Source organism: Pteronotus mesoamericanus, unplaced genomic scaffold (genome assembly GCF_021234165.1).
Source record: "Pteronotus mesoamericanus isolate MK-2021 breed Mesoamerican mustached bat unplaced genomic scaffold, CSHL_Meso_final contig_214, whole genome shotgun sequence".
Taxonomy (NCBI): Eukaryota; Metazoa; Chordata; class Mammalia; order Chiroptera; family Mormoopidae; genus Pteronotus; species Pteronotus mesoamericanus.
Genome location: NW_026555089.1, coordinates 5,358,667 through 5,384,629, shown reverse-complemented (window position 1 = coordinate 5,384,629; position 25,963 = coordinate 5,358,667). Strand labels below are relative to the sequence as shown.

The 25,963-nt window shown below is 58.6% G+C and overlaps 1 protein-coding gene across 3 annotated transcripts; it reads right to left on the bottom strand.

Moving 5' to 3' along the window:
* Positions 1-7,022: 7,022 nt before the first annotated feature.
* Positions 7,023-25,963, bottom strand: CDC42BPG (CDC42 binding protein kinase gamma). 3 transcript variants are annotated; one of them, XM_054570913.1, is made up of 37 exons: positions 25,779-25,963; positions 23,105-23,196; positions 22,941-23,024; positions 22,498-22,593; positions 22,042-22,190; positions 21,421-21,514; positions 20,965-21,165; positions 20,591-20,839; positions 20,121-20,200; positions 19,160-19,257; positions 18,986-19,066; positions 18,589-18,695; positions 18,306-18,485; positions 17,909-18,001; positions 17,645-17,766; positions 17,500-17,569; positions 17,163-17,269; positions 16,953-17,067; positions 16,571-16,719; positions 16,393-16,481; positions 16,032-16,084; positions 15,852-15,950; positions 15,714-15,773; positions 15,334-15,439; positions 14,907-15,040; positions 14,694-14,833; positions 14,522-14,603; positions 13,587-13,803; positions 12,750-12,812; positions 12,029-12,628; positions 10,893-10,990; positions 10,495-10,579; positions 10,233-10,353; positions 9,954-10,071; positions 9,705-9,819; positions 9,502-9,587; positions 7,023-8,169 (listed from the first exon to the last, which is right to left on the bottom strand). In XM_054570913.1, the coding sequence occupies exons 1-37, from the start codon at positions 25,936-25,938 to the stop codon at positions 8,113-8,115; spliced, it is 4,650 nt and encodes a 1,549-aa protein (XP_054426888.1). In that variant the 5' UTR covers positions 25,939-25,963; the 3' UTR covers positions 7,023-8,112. The 3 variants fall into 3 exon arrangements, with proteins under 3 accessions (XP_054426888.1, XP_054426890.1, XP_054426887.1); XM_054570915.1 differs by having other exon boundaries at positions 15,852-15,947; XM_054570912.1 differs by having other exon boundaries at positions 15,852-16,084.

Sequence of the window (25,963 nt, the reverse complement as noted above, 5' to 3'; positions counted from 1 at the left end):
CAGTAGGAGGGGTGGAGATTGGCAGCCAGAGCGGAGAGGATGTGCGACAAGGTTGCAGCTGGAGGACTGGGCAATCCCACAATTGCATGCAGGTAAACCAGGAGGAACAACTGGGAAGTGAGAAAAACCATGTAACCCAGGGTTCCAGTGAGGGAAAAGAAAGCCTCAAAACCCCTGGCTGTAAAAACCTGTGGGGGATACGGTAGTGGGAGAAACTCCCAGCCTCACAGGGGAGTTCCCACAGGGAGAGATCCACAGGGTCCTAGAACATACACGAGCCCACTCACCTGGGAGTTAGCACCAGGAGGGCCCAATTTGCTTGTGGGTAGCAGGGGAAGTGACTGAAAGCCAGGTGAGAGCTGAGCAAGCAGTATTGTTCCCTCTCTGACCCCTCCCCCACACAGCGTCACAACCCAGCGCCGTGGGTTGCCCCGCCCCGGCAAATATCTAAGGCCCCGCCCCTTACAATGTCACAGGTGCACCCAGACAAAGAAATATGGCCCCAATGAAAGAACAAATCAAAACTTGAGAAAAAAAAACCTAAGTGCAAGAAGATAGTCAACCTATCAGATGCAGAGTCCAAAACACTGGTAATCAGGATGCTCACAGAAATGACCGAGTATGAATGCAGAATAAAGGAAGAAGTGAAGGCAATGCTAAGAAAAATATACAGGGAACCAACAGAGAAGGGAAGGAAAGTGGGACTCAAATGAATGATTTGGAATAGAAGAAATAAACATTCAACCAGAATTCAAAAAAATGAGGAGAGGCTTAGGAACCTCCGGGACAACTTTAAGCATTCCCACATCCGAATCATTGGGGCGCCAGAAGGAGAAGAGAAAGAGCAAGAAATTGAAAACTTATTTGAAAAAATAATGAAGGAAAACTTCCCCAATCTGGCAAAGGAAATAGACTTCCAGGAAGTCCAGGAAGCTCAGAGTCCCAAAGAAATTGAACCCAAGGAGGAACACACCGAGGCACACCATAATTAAATTACCCAATATTAAAGATAAGGAGAGAATCTTAAAAGCAGCAAGAGAAAAAGAGACAGGTACCTACAAAGGAGTTCCTTTAAGACTATTTAAGCTGATTTCTCAAAAGAAACCTACAGGCAAGAAGAGGCTGGAAAGAAGGATTCAAAGTCATGAAAGGCAAGGACCTTACAACCTAGATTACTCTATTCAGCAAAGCTATCGCTTAGAATGGAAAGCAGATAAAGTGCTTCCCAGATAAGGTAAAGTTAAAGGAGCTCATCATCACCAAGCCCTTATTACGTGAAATGTTAAAGGGACTTATCTAAGAAAAAGAAGAAGGTCAAAACTATGAAGAGTAAAATGACAACAAACTCACAACTATCAACAACTGAACCTACAAAACAAAAAACAAAATAAGCAAAGAGCTAGAACAGGGACAGAATCGCAGAAATGGAGATCACATGGAGGGTTATCAGCGCGGAGGAGGGGATATGGGGGGAAATGTACAGGGAATAAGAAGTATAACTGGTAGGTACAAAATAGACAGGGGGAGGTTAAGAGTAGCACAGGAAATGGAGAAGCCAAAGAACTTACATGTACGACCCATGGACATGAACTAAGGTCGGGGTGGGGGGGGCATGCTGGTGGGAGAGGGGATGCAGGGAGGAGGGGGAGAAAAGGGAGGAAAAAAATGGGACAACTGTAATAGCATCATCAATGACATATACTTAAAGAAAAAAAAGGAAAGACTGAGAAGCTGTTGCAGATTATAAGAGTAAGGAGGCAGGACAACTGAATAAATGTGGTGGATTGAATCCTGGACCAGAACAGGGACATTAATGGAAAAGCTGTAAATAGGGTGGCTGATGGTCCCTGTTTGTCCAAGACTGAGGGGACCTCATGGGTATGGAACTTTCAGTTTTAAAACCAAACCAATCAAACCTTGGGCCCCTCAGAGCCCTCCTTGTGAAATTCTAAGTCTGTAGCTTCATTCAAAATTTTCACCAATTAGTTTTGACAAATGTACCATGGCTGTGGAAGATACTGACATGAGGGGAAGCTGGGTGAAGGGTAGATGGAGATGAAGTCACCAAGTAGTGAGTTCTGGTGTCCCCTTCCTGTAGAGGTTGGGGGACCAGGAGGAAGCAGAGAGGAAGTGTGAGCAGAATGGATGAGAGAGGTGGGCGGAGAACCAGATGAGCGTCTGGTGCCGAGAAAGACCCGGCACTGAAGCCAAAGCATGATTGGTAGTGTCAGATGCTGCTCACGGGCCAGCAAGCTGGGCACAGTTGTCTGACTGGCTTTAGCTCTGTGGTACCTCCTGGTGGCCCCTGTAAGAGCAGTTCGGGAGAAAAAGCCCGAAGTTCAAGAAAAATGGGAGAATCACATTTGGAGGGCTTTTCCAGCAGGTAGTGAGAAGGGTTTGTGACAATATTCCGCTTGAATTTCAGACATGTGTCTTTTTCCTGAAAGATCTGTACTTTTTTTTTAAAAAATGTTTTATTTATTTACTTTTAGAAAGAGAGGAAAGGAAGGAGAAAGAGAGGGAGAGAAATATCGGTGTGAAAGAGAAGCATCAGCTGGTTGCCTCCCGTATGTGACCAGGGACCGAACCCGCAACCCAGGCTTGTGCCCTGACAGGGAATCAAACCGTCAACCTTTCCCTTTGCGGGAACCCCAGTCAGGGCAAGATCTGCACTTTTTGCTGTATGTATTTTGAGGCTATGTTATTAGGTGCATACAAATGTATAATTAAATGTTTCCAGGTGAATTAAACCTTTATCATTATAAAGAAAAAGAAAAACGGGAGAAAAGAAATTGGAGACAGTGATGGTAGTATACAGCTGTTGGGGAGCTTTGCAGGAAAAGGAAGGAGAAAAATAAAACGGCAGCTGGGTGTAGGGGAGAGGGCAAAAGAAGGTTGTTGTTGTTGCTGTTTATATATATATATATATATAAAGAAGGTTGTTGCTGTTATATATATAACAGTTTATTTGAGCCAAACGAATGACGTATGCTGGGGAGCGAGCTCTCACATGCCGTGTGGCTGCCATTGTTTAACAGGAGAAAACTGAAGGGCTGCCAGCCGTGACGCGGTAGGGGAACGGGGGTTCCTGTGTGAGAGCTTTGCCCTTTGCTGGGACACGGACAGTTTATCCGCAATAACTGGGCAGGAGACAAGAGTACAAAGGCACATGTGATGGGTTCTTTAATTTTCTCAATGAACTAGGAAGCCAACTTGGTCTCCCTCCTTCTCTCCTTCACGCCTTTGCTCAAATGTCACTTTCTCAAGGAAGCTGAGCTGACCCTGACCAGACCTACTTCAAATCACAGCCTCCAACCCAGATTCCTCTTACAATCCCCCCACTCCACTCGACTTTTTAAATGGTTCTAAAGCAATAGCACCTTCTAGAGCAGGGTTTCTCAATCTAAGCACTACTGACTTTTGGGGCCAGATAATTCTTTGTACTTGGGGGCTGCCTGTGCACTGTATGATGTTCAGCAGCATCCTGGCTTCTACCAATAGATGCCAATGGCACTTCTCCCCCTGTTGTGGCAACTAGAAATGTCTCCAGACGTTGCCAACGTCCCCTGGGTGGGGGAGGGAGGGCAGAATGCCCCCTGTTGAGAATCACTATTCTAGCATATAATGCGATTTACTTATTTGTTTATTGTTTGTTTCCTACCACCAAAATATAAGGACAAGGACAAGGAATGTCTAACACGTAATTAGTGTTCAACAAATATTTGCTGAATACATACATTTGTGCAAAAAAGTGACTGTAGTTCATGATTGACCGCAACATAGGCTGTGAGGAGGGACGTAAGAACACAAGAGGGGTGAGACGGAGCAAAAGTGTGGCAAAGTCCATGGACTGTCGATTCCAGTGGGGTCAGAAAATTACTAGAGTTGGCCAGCTGGAAAGAGAGGGGTGTTGTAAGAGAGTGGGATGCCTGCCATTATGACTGTGTCATTATTGGCAATGAAAAGACCTAGAGCGGTACTTCCAGCGGAAACAACATGAGGTGCCTGTGCAATTTTAAACTTTATTTTTTAAATTTATATTATTTTTTAGACAGTGGTAAAAGGAGAGAGAAAGAGAGGGAGAGAAAAACATCGATGTGTGAGAGAAACATCAATCAGTTGCCTCTTGCATGCCCCCAACTGGGGACATGATGCACAACCCAGGCAAGTTCCCCAACTGGGAATCGGCCTGGTGACCTCTCTGTCTGTAGGCTGGCACTCAGTCCGCTGAGCCACATCAGCCAGGACACATATGCAGTTTTAAAGTTCCCAGTACCTACATTAAAAAAGAAAAAGACAGCCCTGGCTGTCTACAGAAAGAACCTAGGAGGCCCGAGGTCCTTGTGGTGAAACTCAGCCACAGGGATAAATGGCAGGGCCAGTTCGGAGGGTGTGCAGGCAGGGGTGGGCAGGGGAGCTGGCTGTGAGGAGGGGCCGCGGGGGGCAGGGGTTCCTGACAAGGGTGTGAAGGGTGAAGGGTCTCGAGACTGACCTTATCCCTGCTGATGGAGACGAGGAGCGCTGTCCACTAATAAATATATATATGGAGCCCATTAACCTCAACCGACCGTATGGGCCAGAGGAGCGAGTCAATGGGGAATTCAGTCTCTAATTGTTTACAAAACAAATTGTGTATTATTGTGATTAATTTAAAATATCAGCTATGAAATAAAAAAAAAAAGCTCTGAATTTAATGAGGAAATAATTACCTAAATGCAAATTGCAGGTCATTCTACAAAAGAACTGGCCTGGACCCTTCCAAAGTGTTCATACCATGAAAGACAACAACGGAAGAGTTGGGGAGGCACAGAGAGAATTGTTCCGGATGAAAATACTAGAGAGACATGACACCACACCACATGTAACATGTGATCCAGTTTTTAAGAATACCATACAGAACATGTTTGACACCATTGCGCCACAAACTGCATGGCTTAAACATACAAAAATGTACCGTCCCCAGTATTGTAGGCCAGACGTCTGAGAGCAGGGGTGTCCGACCTGCAGCCCGCGGGCCACATGCAGCCCAGGATGGCTGTGAAGGTGGCCCAACACGAAATTGTATATTTACTTAAAACATCATGAGATTTTTTTTGTGATTGTTTGTTGCAATGTATTTAATGTGTGGCCCCAAACAACTCTTCTTCTTCCAGTGTGGCCCAGAGACGCCAAAATGTTGGACACCCGTGCCTGAGAGCACAGGATCAGTGGGGTTGGTTCCTCCTGAGGCTGCGGGAGAGGACCTGTCCCAGGCCTCCCGCCGAGCTTCCGGGGGTGTGCTGGCACTCCCGGGTGTTCCTGGGCTTCTAGACACATCACCCCTCATCTCTGCCTCCACATTCGCATGGCCACCTGCCTGGGTGTGTCTGTGTCTCAATTTCCTCTTTGAAGGCACACCAGTCATATTGGATTGGGGCCCACCCCAGAGACCTGATTTTAACTGATTACATCTGCGATGACTCTATTTCCAAATAAGGCCACATATTGAGATATCTGAGGTTAGGACTTCAAGATAGGAATTGGGAGCGGGGTGTCACAATTCAACCCATAACACATTGTATAGTAGACAATATTGTTGAATTGATGTTAAATCTCTTCAGACAATAACAGTGGCTTCTGGTGGCTCCTTATTCTTAAGAGAGGCCTGTGGAGCATGTAGGTGTGAGGTTCAAGATGTCTACAACTTACTTTCAAATGGTAGCTGGTCACATGCTTTACATATATAGGTAGAGACAGATACAGAGGTAAAGCCAAAGCAGCACAATGTTAACAATTGATGAGTCTAAGTGAACAGTCCAGGGAGTTCATATTCTTTCTGGAGGTTTGAGATTTGTTAACATAAAATGTTGGGAGAAAATTAATTCTTACAAAATGTGAAAACCTTTTGGCTAAATTATTGCTGGGCGCTAGGGACGTGGCCATTCTCCGGTTTGGTGAGGATGATCAGACGCCTTCATTTGCAAGAGACCTCGGGTTCCCTGGGCCCTCGCTTTGGGCTTCTGCATCTCAAGACGCAGAACACACACATTTCTTAAGTCGGTCAAAGACATTTCACACTCATTGTATCACCAAATCTCACCAGAGCCACCTGTGAGATGGGTTTTATGATCCCCACTTATCAAAGGGGAAACTGAGGCTTAGGGAGGTCAGGTAACGTGCCCATGACCGCAGAGCTAGGCCAGAACCCAGGTTGTCTGATTACCGGGGTTGGGCTCCTAACCAGGCCCAGGAATTCCACAGGGATCCTCCTACCTGCATCCCAAACCAGACGGGACCCTTGGACCCTTGGACCCTTGGTGCTTCTTCTAGTTGTAGAGCCTGCATGAGCCTCAGGGCTTAGCCATCGGTCCCCAAGGCCTGCCTTGATCCCAGGGCACACGCCTCACCCTCCCTCCTCAGCCAGCTCTGTGTCGCCCGCGGGCCTGCCCAGTCACAGTACAAGTGAGACCCCTCCCAGACCCCTCTGCCCCCCGTCACTGAGCAGCCTCACTTGGATGGGGTCAGGGTAGGCATTCCAGATCCATGCCTGCCCTTCCCCACTCAGCTCAGGGGGCCTACGGCTACCTTCCAGGACCTGCATAAAACAGCTCTAGGGTCCTCTGGTCCCTGCTTGGGTTTGGACAAAAGGAGGCAGGGGATGGGGGAAGTGGAGTGAAGGGGAAAAATTTACTTCCGGGCTGCCTTCCTGCTGGGCCTGGCTAGGCTCCTCTGCTGAGGGCTACGGTCCCTCTCAGGGAACACCACGGCCTCCCCCTGCCCCGCAGCCAGGGCTGGGGGTGGGCAGCGCGGGGGTCACTGCCACTCCTCAGTGCGTTCCCTAAATGCTGCCCACTTTTGAAATGTGTCACCTGATTCCTGAAAATACAAAGACAGCCTGGCCCGTAACTTGCCTTGATATTCTTACTCTTTGCCTCATTTCTGACCCCCCCTCCCCCATTTTTTGAACCTCAGGAAGACAGATCCAGGCGGGGAGGCCAGCAGCTGACGAAGTTGTCTTTTATTGTTTTCTTATTGCTTCACAAAGTGTCAGGGTCAGCCCCTCCCGGGAATAGGGCATTTGAGGAGATAAATACTTATTTTGCCCCCCCACTCATTAGTAGGGGGAGGTTTAATAAAAATAGTAATATAATAACAATAATAATGACTGTGATCAATAATAAAATGTCCCCTATGATCCCTTAATACACAGTTGGTCAAAGCTTTGAGAAAAAGGACCCCCCGCTTTGAGGGAGGGCCAAAGTGTGCCAGGAGACCCTCCAGCGGACCTGTCGGGTGCCCATCTCCCACCAAGTAGCCCATATAAATACCCTCCCCATCCCATCCCTGTTTAGGAATTATCTTCTCTGGACGGATTAGAGGACAATGTCAGTTGGCTTATAGAGCCCCTGCCTGTTCCCAACCGCAAGCTCCTCTCCAGACACAAAGGACCAGTAAGTGCGCCCCCCCAGCTCCCTCTCCCCTCCTCCCCTCTGCTCTCCTCCCTTATCACTCCTGCTTCCTCCCTTTCTCTTTCCCTGAATGGCTTTTCCCTCCTTCCAATCACTATCACCTGCGCCTCCACTTCCTTCTCCCCACCTGCCTCTCACCTTTTACCTACATCCTTCCCCCTGCTTCTCCAGCTTCCTTTCCTTCGCATCAGAGCCTGTCCCTTTCACCCTGACCCTGAGCAGAGCCTGGGATGTGCCTCTGAGGGCCTGGGCTAGACAGGGGGCGGCCCACACCTGAGGCTGCTCCCGGGGACCCAGCCCTTCTTTGCCCCTCACCCCGACTCTTGCTTACAAGCCTCCTGAGGCTTGGCACTGGAAATGAGAGTTTTGGCACAATCATCACTGGACACCAGGACAGAGGGGGCCCCAGGGCGGAAGGCGGGCCGTTCCGTTCCCAGCGGCTAGCACAGGTCGGGCTGGGAGCAGCGGAGGAAGGTGGGATGAGGGCTGGGAGCCAGGCTCCCAGGTCCTGGGAACCCAGGCCCATCCCAGTTGCTACCCAGCCCTGGCTCTCCCTGAGTCCGAATTCCCGCATGACCCGGACCAGCCGGAGCATGGCATTCCTCAAGGTCTTCGCTCCCTCACACCTCAGTCCTGGGATGCAGGTGCCCCCTGCCAGACGGTGTCAAGGGGAGCTCTCTGATTCAGGGGCTAGGGGGAGGCTCCGGGGCCGCTCTGAGACCTGGAGGGAAACGAGGAGGAAGTCAGGGGTGGACAGAGGAAAGCAGGACCCTGTCCTCACTGGGCCAGGGCCTCCGGAGGCCTTCCTGGGACCCACCACCTGCTACGGCAGGCCCTTGGGAGGGGCCAGATGCGAGGTGGTTGTGGGCTTAGGTGAGAAAAACCTGGGGAACTCATACTTAGTCCTGGAGCCCCAATTAAAGTCCCTTTGTTCATTCACTCCACTCTTCCTTCAGTAAACAATATGCTTTACTTTGGAAGAAGACAAACTCGACCCCCACCATCAAAGAGCCCACAGTTGAGGGAAGAGGACTGGCACGCAGACAAAAACCAAAGCACAGCAGAACTGACAAGAAACTGGGGGAAGGAGGGCACAGAAGGTGGACCAGCCCCAGGGAGGCAGTGACCGCCTGACCAGGCAGCCAGGCGGTCTCTGGAGAAGGTGACATTGGTGCAGAAGCTTGAGGGTGACCTGGGCATTTATCAGGTTGAGGACGGGAAAGGACATTCAAAGCAGGGGGACAGCAGGGGCAAGAGCTCGAAGGTGTGAAAGACCATGGCGCCCAGACTAGTGTGGCTCAGTGGGCTGGATGCCATCCGGCGAACCAAAAGGTCGCCAGTTCAATTCCCAGTCAAGGCACAAACCCTGGATGCTGGCCAGGTCCCCAGTAGGAGGCGTGCAAGAGGCAACCAATCGATGTTTCTCTCACACATGGATGTTCCTCTCCCTCTCTTTCTCCCTCCCTTTCCCCTCTCTAAAAAATAAATAAGATCTTAAAAAAAAAAAAAAAGACAAAGAAAAAACCATGGCAAGTTCCAGAACTCTGAGCGGCCTAGTGGGGCTGGGTGTCGGGGGTGGGGGCTGGCATTTGGAGACAAGGCTGGTGGATGAGTAGGAACCTTTCCATTTCCTCTTAGGTCGTCGCCAGTCCCCGGTGAGGGCGAATTGCTCCTGCCCATGGGCTTGGCCTCTGTTAAGAACCCCAAGAGGTCCCCCCTCTGTGGCACCGTCCACATGTGCCAAGCACCATGCTGAGGTGTCATCACTTCATACAAATCTCACAATAACAACCTCATTTTACAGGCAAGACAAGCTCAGGGAGGCCTGGCACCTTGTCCGGGGCTGCAGTGCTGGGACAGTCAGAGCCAAGACTCCCACCTCCAGGCCTCTGCCAGCCACTGCGGGGCAAGACAGGTAAGAGTGTGCACCTCTTGGGATTCAGGGAAGGCATGGGCTAAGCTCGTTCTCCAGCCCCAGGTCCCAGGGAAGGGCCTCATCCAGGACAGAGCTGACTGTCCGCAGGGTGAGGGAGGAAGAGCCCCGCTGGCTCACCTGTATTAGGGAAGTTGCAGGGCTCAGAGATCCCTGGGGACAGGACACGGACTCACTGGACAGAGATGTCCAAGGCTTTCTCTTCACTGTTCCAGAAACAGGATGAGGGGACAAAAATGCAAGATCAGATTCGAGAGGTCCAAAGCGGGTGGAAACTTGGGGGAGGGCCGTGGAGGTGCCGCAGGCTGTGGGGCTATCCTTACCGGGGTCGGCGTTCCCATCGCTGCCAGTAGAGGCTGAGCGCCGGGAGGCCTCAGAGAAGCTGTGCGGCCGCTGTGGGACGGAGCTGCGGGCACCCCGGCCCTTCGCTTCAGGGGCCTGTGCGGGCACAGTGCGGAGGGGTCAGGACGCAGCAGCACCAGACCACGACAAATGAACCGCTGCCAGCCACCAGCCTGGATACGCTGACCACACGGGTACCAGGTGAGCCGAATTGGCACCGGAGGACTCACCTGGGACGGGTCCCTGGCGCTGGGCTTCCCATCCGTAAGGCCCACGTGCGCCACGTGGTTGAAGTTGGTGGGCGGTGAGATGAGCTTGGAGCGCATGAAGGGGTCCTTCAGCATCTCCCTGCCGGCAGAGAAGGTGTAGGAAGAAGGGCGGCGAAGGTGACAAACGCCACCCCCACCCACTGCCCCCTTTCCCAGAGCGGACTCTCCGCCCTCCTTGCGGGGCAGGCCTGTGATTCGCCCCGCCCCCGAGAGTGGGAGGCCCCGCCCCCAAGGGCACACCTGCGCTGCTGCTGCCGCTGCTCCTCCGAAACCCGGAAGAAAAAGCGGCGCTTGCTCTTGGTGCGGAACAGCTGGCGCCGGCTGTTGTCGGTGAGGTCGGGGATGTTGAACTCGTCCTTCTCTGTGGGAGAAGCAGAGAGCTGGGCAGTGCTCACAAGTCCCCAGGGCCCCGGTCAGCTGGTGCTCAGGGTCACACGCCCACACGTGTGCACAGGTGAATGCGCACATGCGTACTCACATACATAAGCACACACTCCCTCACCTGCTAGACGGTTCCTGAGGTAGGTCAGGCGGACCTTCTCGGTGCCATAGAGGAACAGGGAGCCCTCTAGGTTCAGGGGTCGCACCTGAGGCAGCAGGCACAGATGTCAAGCCAGGCTACCCTGTCCCACCCCAGTTCAGCCCCCGGGGACTAGGCAGGTCCTCACCTTTTTTTTTTCCCCATTATTTTTTTTAGAGACAGAGATGGGAGGAGAGAGAGAGAAAGAGAGAAATATCGACTGGTTGCCTCTTTTACTGGCTGCCTCTTGTACATGCCCCAACCAGGTACCAAACCCACAACCTGGGTCTGTGCCCTGACCCAGAATCGAACCCACAACCTTTCAGTCCATGGGGTGATGCTCCAACCAACTGAGCCACACCCGACAGGGCTGCCCTCACCTTCTTGAGTGGTACGGTTTGGACCCATTCTGCTTTCCTCACATCAAACACATCGATGGAGTTCTCACTGAACACCGTCAGGTAGGGGACGACGTAACCTGCAGGGTAGAAACTGCCTGTGCTGTGCAGCCCTGAGCAAGTCGAGCACCTCCCTGGGCTTCTTTCCTCCTCATGACCACAGGGAACACCCTGTGCCCGGCCACCGCCACGGCACAGTAACGTTCTGCCCCACCAAAAGCCCTTCTTCTGAAGACTCTACAGGCTGCCCCACCCAACTTCCATAACAAATCGGAGATAACAATCTTGGAGTGCCACTCCATGCCATGCCAAGCATAGTTCTAACCACTTGGAATACTTTTCCTCCTGTAATTCTCAAACAACCCCTATCTTACAGATGAGGCACCAGAAACCTCAGAGCTAAGTAATGGGCACAGCCACCCAGCGACGAGTGAGAGCTGGGAACTGGCCCCGGGCTGTCTGGGCCCATCGCCTACATGCTGAATGTCTGTGCTGCGCCCAACCCACAGGCCCCGCCCCAGAAGGGCCATTGCTCACGAAGGGAGCTCTGGCCCTCTTTCCGCCCATACTCCCTCACACCCATTACTGCGAATGTGCCAGACTCCCCCACTGCCCCATTCATTCATTCATTCATTCCTGGACGCGAAGAAGAAACCAGCCCCAGACAACGTGCAGGCCCCCAGTGTACCAAGCCAGTCATTACAAAGAAGGTGACAGGAGCCAGGGAAGAGGTTTGAACAAAGAGGTGGGGGAGCAAAAAGGAGCAAAGAACTACTGATGGGGGAGGGCAGGGAAGGGAGCAGGAAGATAGCAATCGTGGTGGTCACTTATGGAGGGCCTACCAGCTCCAGGCCCTGAGCAGACGTTGGGGCTGGACTGGATAAGAGTTTGCCAGGTACAAGAAGGAGAGCAATCAGGCAGGGCAAGATGTGAGTGAATGCATGGAGGAGAAGATCCCCTGCAAGCCAGAGGTCAGGGCAGGGTGTGTCGGACAAGGGGGCGCACACTGGCTTCCCCCGTCAAGCTCAGGAGTTCGGGCAAGACCCTGTCTTCCTCTGATGTATGAGATACACTTCAGGTGCCTGGCCCCACCCAGCCTGGCCCTCTGCTGGCCTTACCCCAGCCCGTGGGCGATGCTGGCCACAGCAGCTCATGGATGCGAGACTTGCGCCCGGCGCTGTCCACGTAGACCCCGGCAGTGGTGAAGAGGAGCAGGAACTCACTAAGGCTGAGCTCCACCGCGCCCATCGCCTCGCCCAGGCCCCCTCTTGATGGTGGCAGCTCCTCAGGCATCAGACCACTCCCCAACGCCAAGGGCGCAGCCTCATTGAGCAGCGGGTAGAGCGAGAAGGCACCGGCAGCACCCACACACAGCCGGTCACCCAGCAGCTCCAGGCTCTGCACAGGTGCTGGTGCCTGCAGCTCGCGGATGCGGTGCTGCCAGGGCCCCGGGCCGGGGCCCAGCTGGTAGCAGAGCACTTGGCGCTTGACAGCTATACAGAGCACAGGGGTGCGGGCCTGCAGGATGCTTCCGGCTGCCAGCGCCTGGCAGCCTCGAGACTCAGGGATCTTGGGGCCCGCCACCTCTGCGCTCTCCAGCTCGGCCAGGGGGAAGAGGCGCACGCTGGGGCCTCGGCCACACAGCACAATCAGAAGGCCCGCGGTGGGGCTCACAGCCAGCCGCTGTACCCGCCGGCACTCGCCCACCTGGAAGATATCTGCAGAATTGGCAAGGGAGACTGTCACCATCAAGCAGGTGAGAAACAACCCAGAGCCCATCCTCCTGTCCCCTGGGGCTGAGCCCCGCCCACGCCCGCCTTGGCCCCGCCTGTCTTGTACCGTTGCTGTGCAGGTGGATCACAAACAGCCCCTCCTCAGTGCCCAGAGCAAGCCGGTCCTGGTCTGGTAGAGGGAAGGGGTCAGGAGTCAGAGGGTCTGTCCAGAGGCAGAGACTGGGTAGTCCACCTGCCCTTGAGGAGCCTCAGTTTCTCCCTCTCTGTCACTGAACCCTTCTGTAGGGTGAGTGTTCAGCTCATTTCAATCCTTGCTAAATAAATGTCCCTGTACCCCCAACTCCCGACAGAGAGGGCCTGGCAGATCTGCCTGGTTGCTCTCCTGCCTCCCACCCTGAGTGACTGCAGGGGGAGGTCCCAGCTTGCTAGGGCCGGGGCTGGCCCAGGGCCCAGGCTGCCAGGGGAAGCCAAGGAATGCTGCTAGCGCCTCTCCCCCAGCTGTCTGCCACGGAGGCCCCGGGCTCCTAGGTGAGCACGGCAGCCCTATGGGGGATGGTGTGAGGCTCCCGTGCATCCGGGCTCCCCCAAGGTCACCCCACTGCTGGTACGAGACCTGGGAGCAAAACCCTCGTCTATATCTTATTAAAGCCTTTGACCTGTTCGCTCACTGAGTTCTTTTAGAAAAAGCAGAAACAGAGGCACCGAAATGTCGAGCAACAGAAGCCAGGCCTGCCTCCCCCTGGCCTGGGCTCCTCACACAGCCATGCCCAGGGGATGGCTGAGGAGGACGTGTGCAAGGCAAGTCCACAGCTCATGGCTGCAGGGGCTGGACAGTAAAAGCGGCCCTTGTGACTGTGGCCGGGCTAGCACTGTCCCTACAGGCTCTGACTGCTCCCCCCAGCCTGCCCCGAGACGGGCAGTGCCCCCTGGGCCTGAGGCTCACCGATGATGGCGGCACAGAGCGTGTGGGGCAGCAGCGGCAGCCCATTGTCGTAGGCCTCCTTGAGCGTGAACACAGGCCGGGGCCTCGGCCGGGCGTCCAGCAGCAGCCGCTGCAGCTCGCCCAGCACCTGCAGCCAGCGCTCCCGCTCACTCTCATTCTCGGCCAGCAGCAGCACAGTGCACGTGGCAGGCGGCACCGTCAGCTGGGAGGCTGTCACCTGCAGCAAGACACCCAGGCTGGAGGGCCACAGGCCGAGGGCCAGCTGTCGCTCCTCCCTTCCCTCTCTCCAGCAGCTGATACTCATACACCTGGACGCGAGCTTGCTGGGCGCAGAGCTAGGTGCTATCTTAGAGCAGGCGATGAGCCGGACAGGGCGGTCAGGCGAGCACACGGACGGCCGCAGGGCAACCATGGCAGGGGAGTTCGGGCCACTGTGGGAGCACAGCGCAGGGCCCCAACCCAGGCTAAGCAGGGAAGGACGGCCTTCCGGGGAAGAGGCATTTCTGCCGGAGCTGGGTCGGGGGAACCAGTGGAAGAACCAGCAATGGTCGAGGTCGGGGAGGGGCTGGCAGAGGGATCAGATGAGAAGGGGTCCACGTGCTCAGGGCGCTTCCAGAAGTGGAGAAAACAAGGTGTGGTTAGAGCAGAGAGAGACTCCAGGGAGAGGCCGGGAAGGCCTGCGAGTGAGAAAGCAGGGCCTCAAGGCCGTGGTCAGGAGCAGGGTGACAGGGAGCCATAGAGAAGTGCTAAACAAGGCGGGACAGCCAGCTTCACGAGGGGAAACTCTGCCCTCCGGGAGGGAGCGTGGGCGCGGCTGTCCGTGTGGAGGGAAGCAGGCAGGATGAGGGGTCAGCTGTGGGGATGGAGAAAAACCGCTGCAGGGGGTCAGCATGACAGTGGATGGTGGTCTGACCCATCCTGCCCTGGGCTCTTACCCTAAAGATGCGTGGCAGGTCCTTGGATTGGGCGTGGATAACATCAGAGGCTAGGACAGGGGTGGCTGAAAACTGGGGGTCCCTGGGAGGGCCATGGAACAGGTCAGAGGTGGCACTGCCCCTAGCCACACTCCACCCACCCACTTGTCCCGAGCCACTGCCTGGCACCCACCTCAGATCCAGGGCCTGCAGGAGGGCCCCGCTGGCTGGGCTGAGTCGAGGGTCTGGGGCATCAAACAGCAGCAGGCGTGAGTCACTGAGGGCAGCAAATACCCGCTGCCAGCCGCGCCGGACACCCGAGGGCCGTGGCACCTGGGGAAGGCAGCCATGGGAGGGCCTGCCAGGCCGTAGCCCTGCCCCCGCCCCCGCCCAGGCCCCAGCTCACCGACAGGAAGCCCTCGTAGGCAGTGCCTGTGCCTGTTTCGGGGTGCACCCCCAGGGCCGTACAGAGGAGGTCAGGGGGCACAGGGCAGGGTGGGGCCTGTGGGGCACAAGTCGAGTGACAGAAGTAACCGCAGGCTGTGGGGAAAGCAGGAGAGGGCAGGTGGTGTGAGGTTGGGCGGGGACAGCCTGGAATCAGGACTTTGGGCGTTCCCAGCCCCAGCTTCCCCGAGGCCCTGGTGGCACCTGAGCTGTCACCAATTCCCCATCAAGTGAGAAAAGGAAAACAACAACTGAGCAGTGGGAAACAGCCTGCACTGAGAGGCAGCCTGGGTACGTCAGAATCAGGGCCACTTTCGTTCCCTCCCCCGGGGCTGGGGCTGGGGCTGGTGCCTGGGAGGTGGCGGCATGGGCAGGACAGGGGGTCTCACCGTCACAGCCCAGGCCCTGGCGGCCCAGGCCCAGCATCAGCGAGGTGCAGCGCAGACACTTGGTGGGGGATGGGAAGCTCCGGGGACGCAGCATGTGTGACCCAGGCTAGGGCGGGGGCGGAGGGGGGGGACACGGCCGTTACTCGCGCCTGACCCCAGCCTTCCAGGGCCCTGAAGCGTCGGGCAGCACCAGGAAATGAGCCAGGCGGCAGCGTGAACTGAGCCCCGCGAATCTGCAGCGGCACACAAACACATTGCCGCCGCCGCCACCCACAATGTGGCCTGCTGGCCCTGATGCACGTGGAGGGACCAAGAGGGTCCCTGGAAACCCAGAAGAATGGCTTGGCATCCCCACCCTGCTCCACGGGCTAGGCACCAACCTTTGCAGGAGGACTTTCTGCAGGGGCCGAGGTAGCAGCAGGCGCTCTGGGGAACACAACCTGCAGGGAGGGCGAGGGAACAGGTGAGAAGCGCGTGGGCAGAGGGTCCCCCATGGCAGGTTTCCCACCGGTCCTCACCCCCATGCGCAGGCTGCGTCGGCCCTCTGGCCTCAGCTCTGGCTCCACTCCAGGTCTAGGTGCCTCTCCTGAGATGCCAGGGTCCTTGGCAGAGTCCTTCTGGGGTTTAGGAGCAAAGTCAAGGTTCCTGTGCCGCTTGCCAGGACTCCTTCCCAACCGGCCCCTGCACCAGGTTCTTACCTCTGAGCTCCGGAAAGACAGGAAAGGAATCAGGGAGTTTGAGGGTTTGGTGTCTGAAAAGAGAGGGTGCGGGTCACTGGGATGGAGTCCCTAGCCCAGCCCTGACACTTATTCCTGAGGAACCAGGAGCCCGTGGGGACCTCTGTGCGACCTTAGTAGAATGGGGCAATGACTGTAGGCTGCGGTGGCAGGACCGGCACACAGCGCATGCGCGGTGAGTGCTGGCGCCCAGGCCGGGGAGTGGCAGCCTGGAACAAATTCTTGTCTCCACAGCCCGGCAAGGCTGTGTGGGACCCCGTTAGTAATAGTGAGTCGGGAGTGGGGACCTTGCCCCAAGACAAGCACGCAGACGGCCACTCACCTCCTGGCCCGCGGGTCCGCAGCTCCTCCCGAAGCGCTGCCAGCTCCTGCTGCAGGCCCCGGTTCTGCTTCTCCGCCTCCTGCAGGTGGCTGGGGGGGAAGCGGGCGCGAGCTCACCGCGGGCCTCCGCGTGGGTCTCGCGTCCCGCGTCCCCACTGCAGCTCCGGCCCGGGCCTCACCTCTCGGCCTGCAGCTGGGCCTCCTGCACCTGTGTCAGCCGCTCCTGCAGGCCCTGCTTGGCCCGGATCTCGGCCTCCAAGGCCAGCTGCAGCTCCAGCCGGGCCGAGGCCTCCATCTTCTGCAGCCTCCTTGCCTTCCACTGGTGGTCCTGGTGGCCAGGGGGCACCCATGTAAGATGCCTCCGGGGACTGGCTGCCTCAGGGGCCCCTTCCCACCAGAGCACACTACTGCCCATGCCACCTGGCCGGGTCAAGGCTCCAGCTTTGCCGCCGACATGCTGTGGGCTTAAGCAAGGCACTGCTCCTCCGTGAGCTGTGTCCTCACCTTTGGAACGGGGCTACTGGCACCCCGCCCCCAACACTGGGTATCTCTGGGGCTCACCAGCGGCTGGGCAGGGAGCGTCTGGGTGCCCACGTTCTTCAAGGACTCCAGCTCCTCAGCCATCTTGGTGGCCAGGGCCTGCAGGTAGCCTCTCGAGACCTTCTCATCATTCACCCTGATGGGAAAGGGGGCTCAGAGTCATGCGCTGGGCCCTCAGCTCCGCCTGGGCCCCGCCCCCAGCCCCGGGGCCCCTAGCCCATCAGCACCCACCAGGTGAGGATGTCAGCAATCTGGGCCTCCCAGTTGCCCTCTGTCTCCCGCCGCTCGCCCTCCAGCCGCTGCCTGCTCTGCTGCTCCCGCTCCAGCTCTTCCACCAGCTGGGGACCAGGCGGCAGGTGGAGTCAATCCCCGGGGGCCCAAGCAGCCCTGAGTCTTGCCCGTGCCCACCCTTGCTCACGGGTTACAGTGTGTCTGCTGCAGTGGGCACTGTGCGTGGGAGGCAGCCAGCCCGGGGACCCCGCAGGCCGGCTCCCCTCCCCCGCCGTGTTGTCCCTAGCTCTGTCCTACTGCCCGGCTGTCCACCTTGCCCTCCGTCTACCCTGCTCACCCGCTCCTGCTCCCGGCTCAGCCGCTGGTTCTCCTCCTGTAGCCGGCAGAGGGCCTCCTTTCCGCAGGGCCTGGGAGGAGACGATGACTTAGTGGCTCCCAGCTTGGGCCCTGGCTGGGTCCCCTGCCCCAGCTGCCCAGCTCACCCTTGGCCGCGGGCCTGCTCCAGCTGTACACGCAGGGCGGCCACCTCCTTCCTCAGCTGTGCTTCCTGAGGCCCGTCCTCGGGCAGTCCCGTGCCATTGGTCTCAGAGGCAGCGTGGACGGTCTTGAGGACATGGAGAGGGGTCGGGTGAGGGGCATGAGAAGCCACGGTGCACACTGCCCCTGGGACACAGGCCTGGACCTGAGGGCCCTGAGTGGGGAAGGCTAAGGGCAGTGCCGCTCGGCAGGGGGTAAGTCTGCACTACCTTGATCCGGGCAGACTCCTTCTCAAGGCTGCGCGCCCGCCGTCTCTGAAGCCGTGTCACCTCCCGGCTCAGGGAGGCCACCTGGGCCTGCAGCTGTGATGGGGTGCAGAGACAGCCAGTGCTGACCGAGCCCACCCCAACCCTCTCCCAGGCCACGCTGCAGACTCTCGGGTTCTGCCAACTGCAGCGGGAAGGGAGGCAGTGAACCTCCAGCCCGCCCGCCCTAGCCATCAGCCCCTTGCTCAGGCCACCGCCAGCCATGGGGGGGCAGGGGGCGGCACAGGGGCACAAGGTGTTCCCAGAACCTCGGACCAAGCTCTCTGGCCTTCCCCCAGCCATGCCAGGGGTCCCCGTGACAGGGCCCTACTGCTGTGCCCTCCTACTCCACGCCGCTCACCTCCCTCCGGGCAGCCTGGGCTTCCTCTAGCTGGGAGCTCAGGGCCTGGGTCTGGCTGGCTGCAGCCGCCTCTCTCTCCTGGGCCTCCTGCAGCCTTTGGAGTAGCTCCTCCTGCCGCCCCTGGACTTTGCATAGCTCCTTCTCCTGCGCCTGCAGCTCTGCCTGAGCTTCAGCCAGCTCCTGGGGCATCGGGGTAGGGGAGGGGAAGACAAAGCCTGGAGTCAGGGTAGAGACCCCCTACCATCGAGCCCTGGGTCATTCACCCACCTCACCAGGTCCTCACCTGGACCAGCCGCTCTCTCTCCTGCCGTAGGTCACTGTCCTGGCCTGGGCTACTAGCAGGAGGCCCATCCGTCTGGGACAAGGGGGCCTGGCTGTCCCTCAGTGTCTCTGCCAGGAATTGTCAATGAGACCTACACTTACTGACTGCCCCAGCCTCCGCCAGGCCTGCCACATGCAGTGTCTCCTGGAAGCCTCACTGCAGGCGGGAGGTGGGTCTCCTCGGTGCACTTTCTATGTGCAGGCTCAGAGGAGTTAAGGTAATTCCCTAAGCTCATGCGGCATGCACAGGGTGGGGGCAGGACGACCCCAGGATGGCCCTGGGCATGCTGGGAAAGCAGGTCAGCCTCCAGGTGAGGGGAAGTGGGGGAGACGGGGTGGGGATGGGTGGCTAGGGATACCTGCCAGCCTGTCCTGGAGGGTCTGAACTTCCTTCCGCAGCTGCTCCAGCTCCCGATGGTCTGAGGGGATCTGCAGGGCCTCTGTCGTGAGGAGAGCCCATGGGTGAGTCGCTAGGCCAGCAGCAGTAGCCCCGGGTCAGACTCACTCGCCCTGGCCCAGCTGGCTCCCCGTACCTTGGAGCTTCCGGCTCAGCTCCATCTTCTCCTGCTCTAGACAACGGAGCTTCCGCTCCAGGGCAGCCAACGGCTCGGAGCTGCTCTCGGGGCCTGGACTGGGGAGAGTGGGGCAACACGGGTTGGCAGAGACCCCCCTTTACCCAAAGCAGCCTCCATTCTCCAATCATTCATTCTCCCAAGAACACCCACAGTGTGCCAGGCCTGTACCAGGCCTGGGCTCTGTGCCAAGAAAAGCATATTGGACCGGGCGCTGCCCTGGGGAGGCCCCCGGATGGCACCACAGGCAGCAGCCCAGGGCAGCGGCTCCAGAGCCTCCCAGGTCCAGGTTCAAGCCTCAGTCCTGGCCCTCACAGGTTGTGCGACCACCAACAGTCATCTGACATATCTGGGCCTCAGTTTCCTCACAGGAAAATGGAGGTGATAACAGGGTTTCTTCCGAGGATTGTCAAGAGGACTTGGTGATATGGGTCCTGCCGGCCCCCCGCCCGGCACACCGCGGGCGCTCCTGAGCGAGGGCCAGATGCGTTTACCAACACCTTGTGGTGCCTCTTCTCCCGGGATCTCACCATGGTTTCAGGCTAGCCCCGCGCATGGAGCTGGGTCATCCCACCCGCTTTACAGAAGCACAAGGAGAGGCTCCGGGGGCAGAAGGGGCCCTTCCAATGCTAGGCCTCCGGCTCCAAGTCCAGTACATCCCTAGCCTGCCGCGGAGGCTACCGTGAGAGCCAGATGCTGGGGCGGGACCCAGAGGGGGCACGGGCACGGCACCACTATGACCCTGAGGGTGTGGGGGACCATCCTCGTGAGGGCTCAGGGCATACTTCCTCTGTACCTGTCACATGCAGCCACCAGATGGGACATTCAACCCCTCTCCCAGGGTCCTGACAGGCTACGCTCCCCGTGTCCTCCGGGCCAGGCACCCCCAACTCCCCACCAGGTGTGTGAGGACTAGACTCACCAGCCCGAGGTGTAGGTGAAGCCCACAAATGGTAGGTGGTGGCCTGAGAAGGTCCCATGGGAGGGTGGTGGCAGGGTCCCCTGCAGTAGAGAGGGGAAAGAGTCAACAGGCACAGCTCCAGGCTGAGGCTTGAGACCCAGGAGGTGCCCTGGGACTGGGCGTGCTGACCTCCTCCCCAACCTGAGCCCTGAGTGGCCCAGAGCTCCCATGAGTCCTTGAGGTCAGGGCCTCCCAGGCACCGCTGGCATCTTCTGCCTTATACAACTTCTGCTTGATAGGATGACACAAGGTCCAAGGACCTTTGCTAGGCACAGCCCACCTCAGGGCAGGTGAACCAGAACTCCCAAGAGCCCCTGGGGTCTGAAGGCCTCATTCCCAGCCCAGCAGCTGCTTTGGAAAACTTCCAGGGGGTTTCCCACAGCCAGGAAGGGCCAAGGCAGCTTTCCGACTGCAACGGCACCCACACCCACCGGATGGTTGAGGGTGTCGTCATCCACGTCGAAGTTGGAGGTGTCCATAGGCCCACGGAGCTCAGGGATGTAGGGAGCAGTGCTGGTTGCCAGCCGCTCCCAGTCCACGCCTTCGAAGAAGGGGTGGTTCCGGAAGTCGTCCAACCCTCCGCGGCCCAGGCGCTCCTCCTGGCGGCACAGCAGCTGGCGGATCAGGTCTCGGGCACTGGCTGGCACGTCGGGCACGTCTGAGGGAAACTGCAGGTGGTCCTGCGGGCCCGGGGAGAGGTGGGGTGGGTATCAGTGATCCCTCCTCCTGCCTACGGGCACCACCAGCCTTGGGGTACTCAGGAGTCCTGTGGCCCCCCCAAAGCCCCGGAGCCTGGCAGCCAGACCTCATGGTTCATGATCTTGCCGTAGGTTTCCACCAGGGACTCAGCGTAGAAGGGCGTCTCCCCAAAGAGTAGCTCGTAGGCACAGACCCCCAGCGACCACCAGTCGCACTGTGGGCCGTAGTGGCCCTTGCCCTCCTCCATGGCCTGCAGGATCTCGGGGGAGATGTAGTCGGGAGTCCCCACCGCCACTGATGAATCCACCTGTGGGGGGTGGTGTTGAGAGGCCGTGAGGCCAGCATCGGGCCGGGCTGGGCCTCCGGGCCCCTCACTTGTGTCTCGCCCTGGCGGCCCCACTCCTTACAGGTTGGCTGGCCTGGCGCATCCCCCTGGGGCCGGGGCCTAGTCCTTCCCTCCCCTGGAAGCCCGATGCCCCCTGCACTAGGCCTGTGCCTCCCGGGCCCCGGGAGCTCTCCCAGCCAACTGTCCCTTGCCCCCACTCCGGGGCGAGGTCCTCACCATGCCATTGCTGTTGAGACGTAGGCAGGAGCCAAAGTCAGCCAGGCGGATGTGCCCGTTCATGTCCAGCAGGACATTGTCTGGCTTGACGTCCCTGGGGGAGGCAGGGAGAGTGAGAGGCCTGGCCTGCGTGCGTGCACTGGGTGTGTGTGTATGGGCATGTGCGTTTCTCAGCACGCATGGGTTCTCACGCAGCCCTGCATGCATGCATGTGGGACGGCTGAGGGCCGGTGGCCAGGCCTCTGAGCTCCCAGAAAAGAAGGCGGTGGTTAGATGGGGGAAAGGGATCCATGAGGACGACCCTCGGAGGCAGCAGGGTGTCCTACGGGGGACACGGGAGTTAGACTTCCCGAGGGCAAACCACAGCTCGGCCGCCCACCAGCTGAGTCACCTCAAGCCAGGCAGGTGCTTACCTGTGCTAAGCCCTAACTTCCTCATCTGTAAAATGGAACAATAGCAGCCCCTATCACTTAAGGTTTTTGGTGTGAGTGATCACAGGCATCATGCAGGTGACGCACCCAGCACAGGGCTTGGCACGTGGTGAGTGCTCAGCAAATGGCAGCTGTTCCCAGAGCTGTCAGCAGGGGCTGGACAGGGCATCGTGAGCTTTGTGGGCCCCACCTGTGCACGTAACCCAGCTGGTGCAGAGAGTGGATGGCCAACACCATCTCTGCCAGGTAGAACTGGGCCAGCTCGGGCGGGAGGCGATCCTCAAAGCGGCTCAGCAGGGTGAGGAGGTCCCCACCGGCGTAGTAGTCCATCACCAGGTACTGCATGGTGGTGGGCAGGGGAAGAATCAGATAGAAAGCGGGGACAGCTGCCCCAGGCCCCGCCTCCCGGGGTCCCATGGGACTCTGGGAGGCAGGACTGTGTTTCCCTCCAGCTCTGGGGTGCCAGCTCCCAGCCAGGGCTCAGGCGGAGGCGGCAGGCCCTGGAGCTGCTGGGGAGGGTAAGCCCGCTGGCCCCAGGAGGAGGGGTCTCTCTCTCCCTCTCTCCTTGGACTCAGGGCCTCTGGCCCCAAGGGCCCCCTCCTTTGTCCCCAGTCAACCCCGCTCCAACCTCGCGCAGGATCCTCACCAGGTACTCCTCGTCTTGGAAGGCGTAATGCAGCGCGGTCACCCAGCGGCTGTCCCCCTTCACCAGAACATCCCGCTCCTCCCGGAAACAGGCTGTCTATAGCAGGTTTGGGGGGCAGGGGGCGGGGTGGGTCAGAGTGCAGGAAAGCCCCATGCCCGCTCAGGGGATGGCGTAAAACTCAGAAAGTCTAAGAGCTTAGACCGAGGTTGCCCACATGAGCCCGAGCCCTTGCTTCACGGCTCTGGGCCTCAGCGTCATCGCAAGGAAGGTGGGGTTGGGGACGACCGGCTTGCTTCCAAGAAGGCTTTATAGTGAGGAAGGGGTGGGAGCTGGCAGCCCTGGGGTGGAGCCCCTGCCGGCCCCTTCCCCTGCAAGCCCCGTATCTCAGTGGCAGCACCCGCCCATTTGTCGGGTGCTTCACGCCCACCAGGCCCCACACTGACCTCAGCCCTCTTCAGCATCTCCCATTTGTGCAGCATTTTCATGGCAAAAATCTGCCCGCTGTCCCTCTGCCGCACCACAGCGACCTAGAGCCACGGGGAGCACCGGGGTTAGCCCTGCCGTGGTGTGAACGCCCTTCCCCACCCAGCCCAGGCCCTCTGCTCACCTCCCCGAAGGCTCCTCGGCCGATCACCTTCAAGATCTCAAAGTCATCTCTCTGCAGCCGCAGCTCTTTCACCTTCGTTACAAAGGGGCTGGCTGAGGAGACACAGAGCAGGGCTCAGGGAACCTCGGGGAGGGCCCCAGGCCCGCTCGCACCCTAGGAGGCCAGGAGCTGCCATTCCCATGAGGCCAGGGCCGGGATGACCTCCCCGGGGACAGCCTCCGGCCACAGGGTGGAGCAGCACTGCAGCCCACTCAGCCGTGAGCAGGAGGCATGCAAGGTGGGGTCCTGACAACTGACCGCCCCGCATCCAGGGCTCTCTGAACCCCTGTCCCCAGGCAGCCAGGATCCCAAGGGCGGATGGAACTAGCAGTCCTCCCCAGCTTGGGGGCTGACCCTGGCCAGCCAGGTCACCTTGGGGCGAACGGGGATACCATTCCCACTCCCGGCTCACAGTTCTTGGCCACCTAGCAAGACCAGGCCAGGGCCTGTCTTGGGAAACTGGACAGGCAACATTCCTTGTCCCCAGAGAGGCTTCTCTGCCATTGAGGAGCTGTGGCCTGGTCCCGGGACCCTGCAGGCACAGAGGTACCTGGCTGGGGGTGAGACCAGTGGGAGCCCCAGAGGAGAGGCAGGACAGTGGCTCTGCAGGGCTCCAGAGGACAGGCTCTGCCTCCCCCTGTGGGGCCTCCTCATGGGCAGTCATCGTGAGGTCTGCCCAGGCTCTCACAAGACTCAAAAACAGGGCCAAACGCCTTGCCCTGGCGCCCGACGCTGGCACCGGGAGACGTGAGCACTCAGAGTCTCCTCCAGGCCTGACCAGCTCTACCACTCCAAGCCCTGCCTCCCTCTGGACTTGGCCTTCCCCCGGCCAGGAACCTCCTCCTTCCTCACAGTCCCTGAAACTCCCATACGGGGCATCTCCAGCTACTCCCAGGTCCTCTCCAGGCCCGGAGGAGGGGACTGGGGCCGGGGTACTTAGGGAGGCAAGAATGACCAGTAGGGGTTGAGGTCAGCTGCGGTCTGGCTCCCTGCCTCAGTTTCCCCCTGCCAGGTGGTAAACTCCCTGCCAGCTAGGCGGGTCTGTGGGTAGGACAGAGAGCTGCTCCACAGGTTTATCAGGCAGAACCCTCGCAGCAGGGGTGGGAACCTCATTACAGAAATTAATTGTCTCTTTCCCAGGTCTGTGTGTGCAGCTGAGAGGAGCAGCCACAGGTCTCCACGGAAGAGCCGAGGCCAGGGCGGCTACCCATTGGCCGGAGTGGGGCCAAAACTGGGGGCCCGTGGCCAGGAGGACCCAGGCCCCCAGGACAGGCTGCCCAGTCCCCTCACCCTACGCAGGGGATGGGGGCTCTGGGCAGGATCGGGGACAAGTTAGGGCAGAAGCAGAATGAGTCACTGCCCTGCAAGTTACCTCGGGAGATGTCAACAGACAGGCCCCCACGCGGGGGTCCCAGGCAGAGATGCCAGAGGCAGGCAGGGAGGAGCACATGTGTGTGCAAACACACACAAACACGTGGGTGTGGCGTCACAGGGAGTGAGTGATGACAACACAGTGAGACACACACACATAAGGTGCAGGAGTCCAGGGAGAAAGGCAGGGAGCAGGAAAGACAGGGGCCCTCTTACTGCCCTCACCCCTGAGGAAAGGGCTGGGGCTGAGGGCCTGCTCACGGGCGTGTCTCAGGCCCCCAGCTGTGCCAGGCTGGCCCTTGTGCCTGCCCAGAGCTCAGGAGTGCCTCGATGCTATTTGCCCACTGGGCAAACACCCACTTCACCCCACCCTCCAAGCCAGACCCTATGCCCTCCTCCCATAGCCTGGCCAGGTGTGACCAGGGAACCCTCGGGCTGGCACAGGTATTCACACTGAATTCAGGGTCACCCCAGGCCAGCCACTCCCAGTGACTCAGATGAGTCAACCAGGAAGGGGTGCAGACCCACATCCAGCCAGGTCTCCCTCCCCGGCCCTGGGGAAAAGCCCTCAGGAAGCCTGGCCCACGGCTTGCACAGACAAAGGGGCTGAAGCTGGTTCCTATGTCCAGCCTGGGATGGTCGTATATGCAGGGAGATGGATGTGTGTGTGTGGGAAATGTGCAATGCCTACAGCTCTGTGAGCAGAAACAGGTGAGTGTAACAGCCAGTGGGGTTGGGGGTGGTCTGCGGGTAGAAGCGTGGGGCTCCCTGGGTCTCTCCACCAGCTGTGTATGAGTGTCTTAGTGTGTCCGTGTGGATGAGGGAGACTGAGAAAGCATGTGTGTCAGTGGGTGACATGCATGGGAGGTTGCATGTGAGAGTTTGTGTTCTCACAGGTCATGAGGTATGATGTGTGAGTGAAGAATTCTAGATGTGACTGTGTAGAGCATCTATTGGGTATCTGTGTCTGGTGCCTATACCTGGGACCAAGTTTCTCTGAGTCTATGTGAGACGTGTGTTGTGTACATGTGCCACGTTCTGTGAGTGAGGAGTGTGTATATGTGAATCTGAGTGTGCAGGTGTGCAGGTGACTGAGAGGCCTGCGGGGTCCGATGGCACATGTTGGGGATACTTCTGGGGGTCTGGGGATGGCGGGTCGGGGAGTGCAGCTGTGGGTGGGTCTGTGGGCGTGGAGTGCGGAGGGAGAGGGTCCTGACGTGGTGTCCCTCGGTCCGCCCCCCTAGGTCCCGCCTGAGTCACTCACCCCAGCTCAGGAACTGCGCCACGTTGCGCTCTCGCCGCAGGGGGGCGCTGCTGAGCTCGTGATGCAGCCCCAGCAGTAGATCCAGGAGGCCGTCGAGTCCCGGGCCGCCGCCGGCCTCGCCCCGCACCAGACGCTCCAGCGCACGCAGCCGCCGCTCCATGGCTGCGGCCGAGGCTCCGCGCCCG

Excerpts from the sequence above, each read along its gene's own strand:
- CDC42BPG (XM_054570912.1), bottom strand. The coding sequence starts at position 25,938 with ATGGAGCGGCGGCTGCGTGCGCTGGAGCGTCTGGTGCGGGGCGAGGCC. Across the intron at positions 23,025-23,104 it reads GCCGAGGAGCCTTCGGGGAG|GTCGCTGTGGTGCGGCAGAG; the intron begins GTGAGCAGAGGG and ends CCGTGGCTCTAG. Across the intron at positions 15,774-15,851 it reads GACGCAGCCTGCGCATGGGG|GTTGTGTTCCCCAGAGCGCC; the intron begins GTGAGGACCGGT and ends CCCTCCCTGCAG.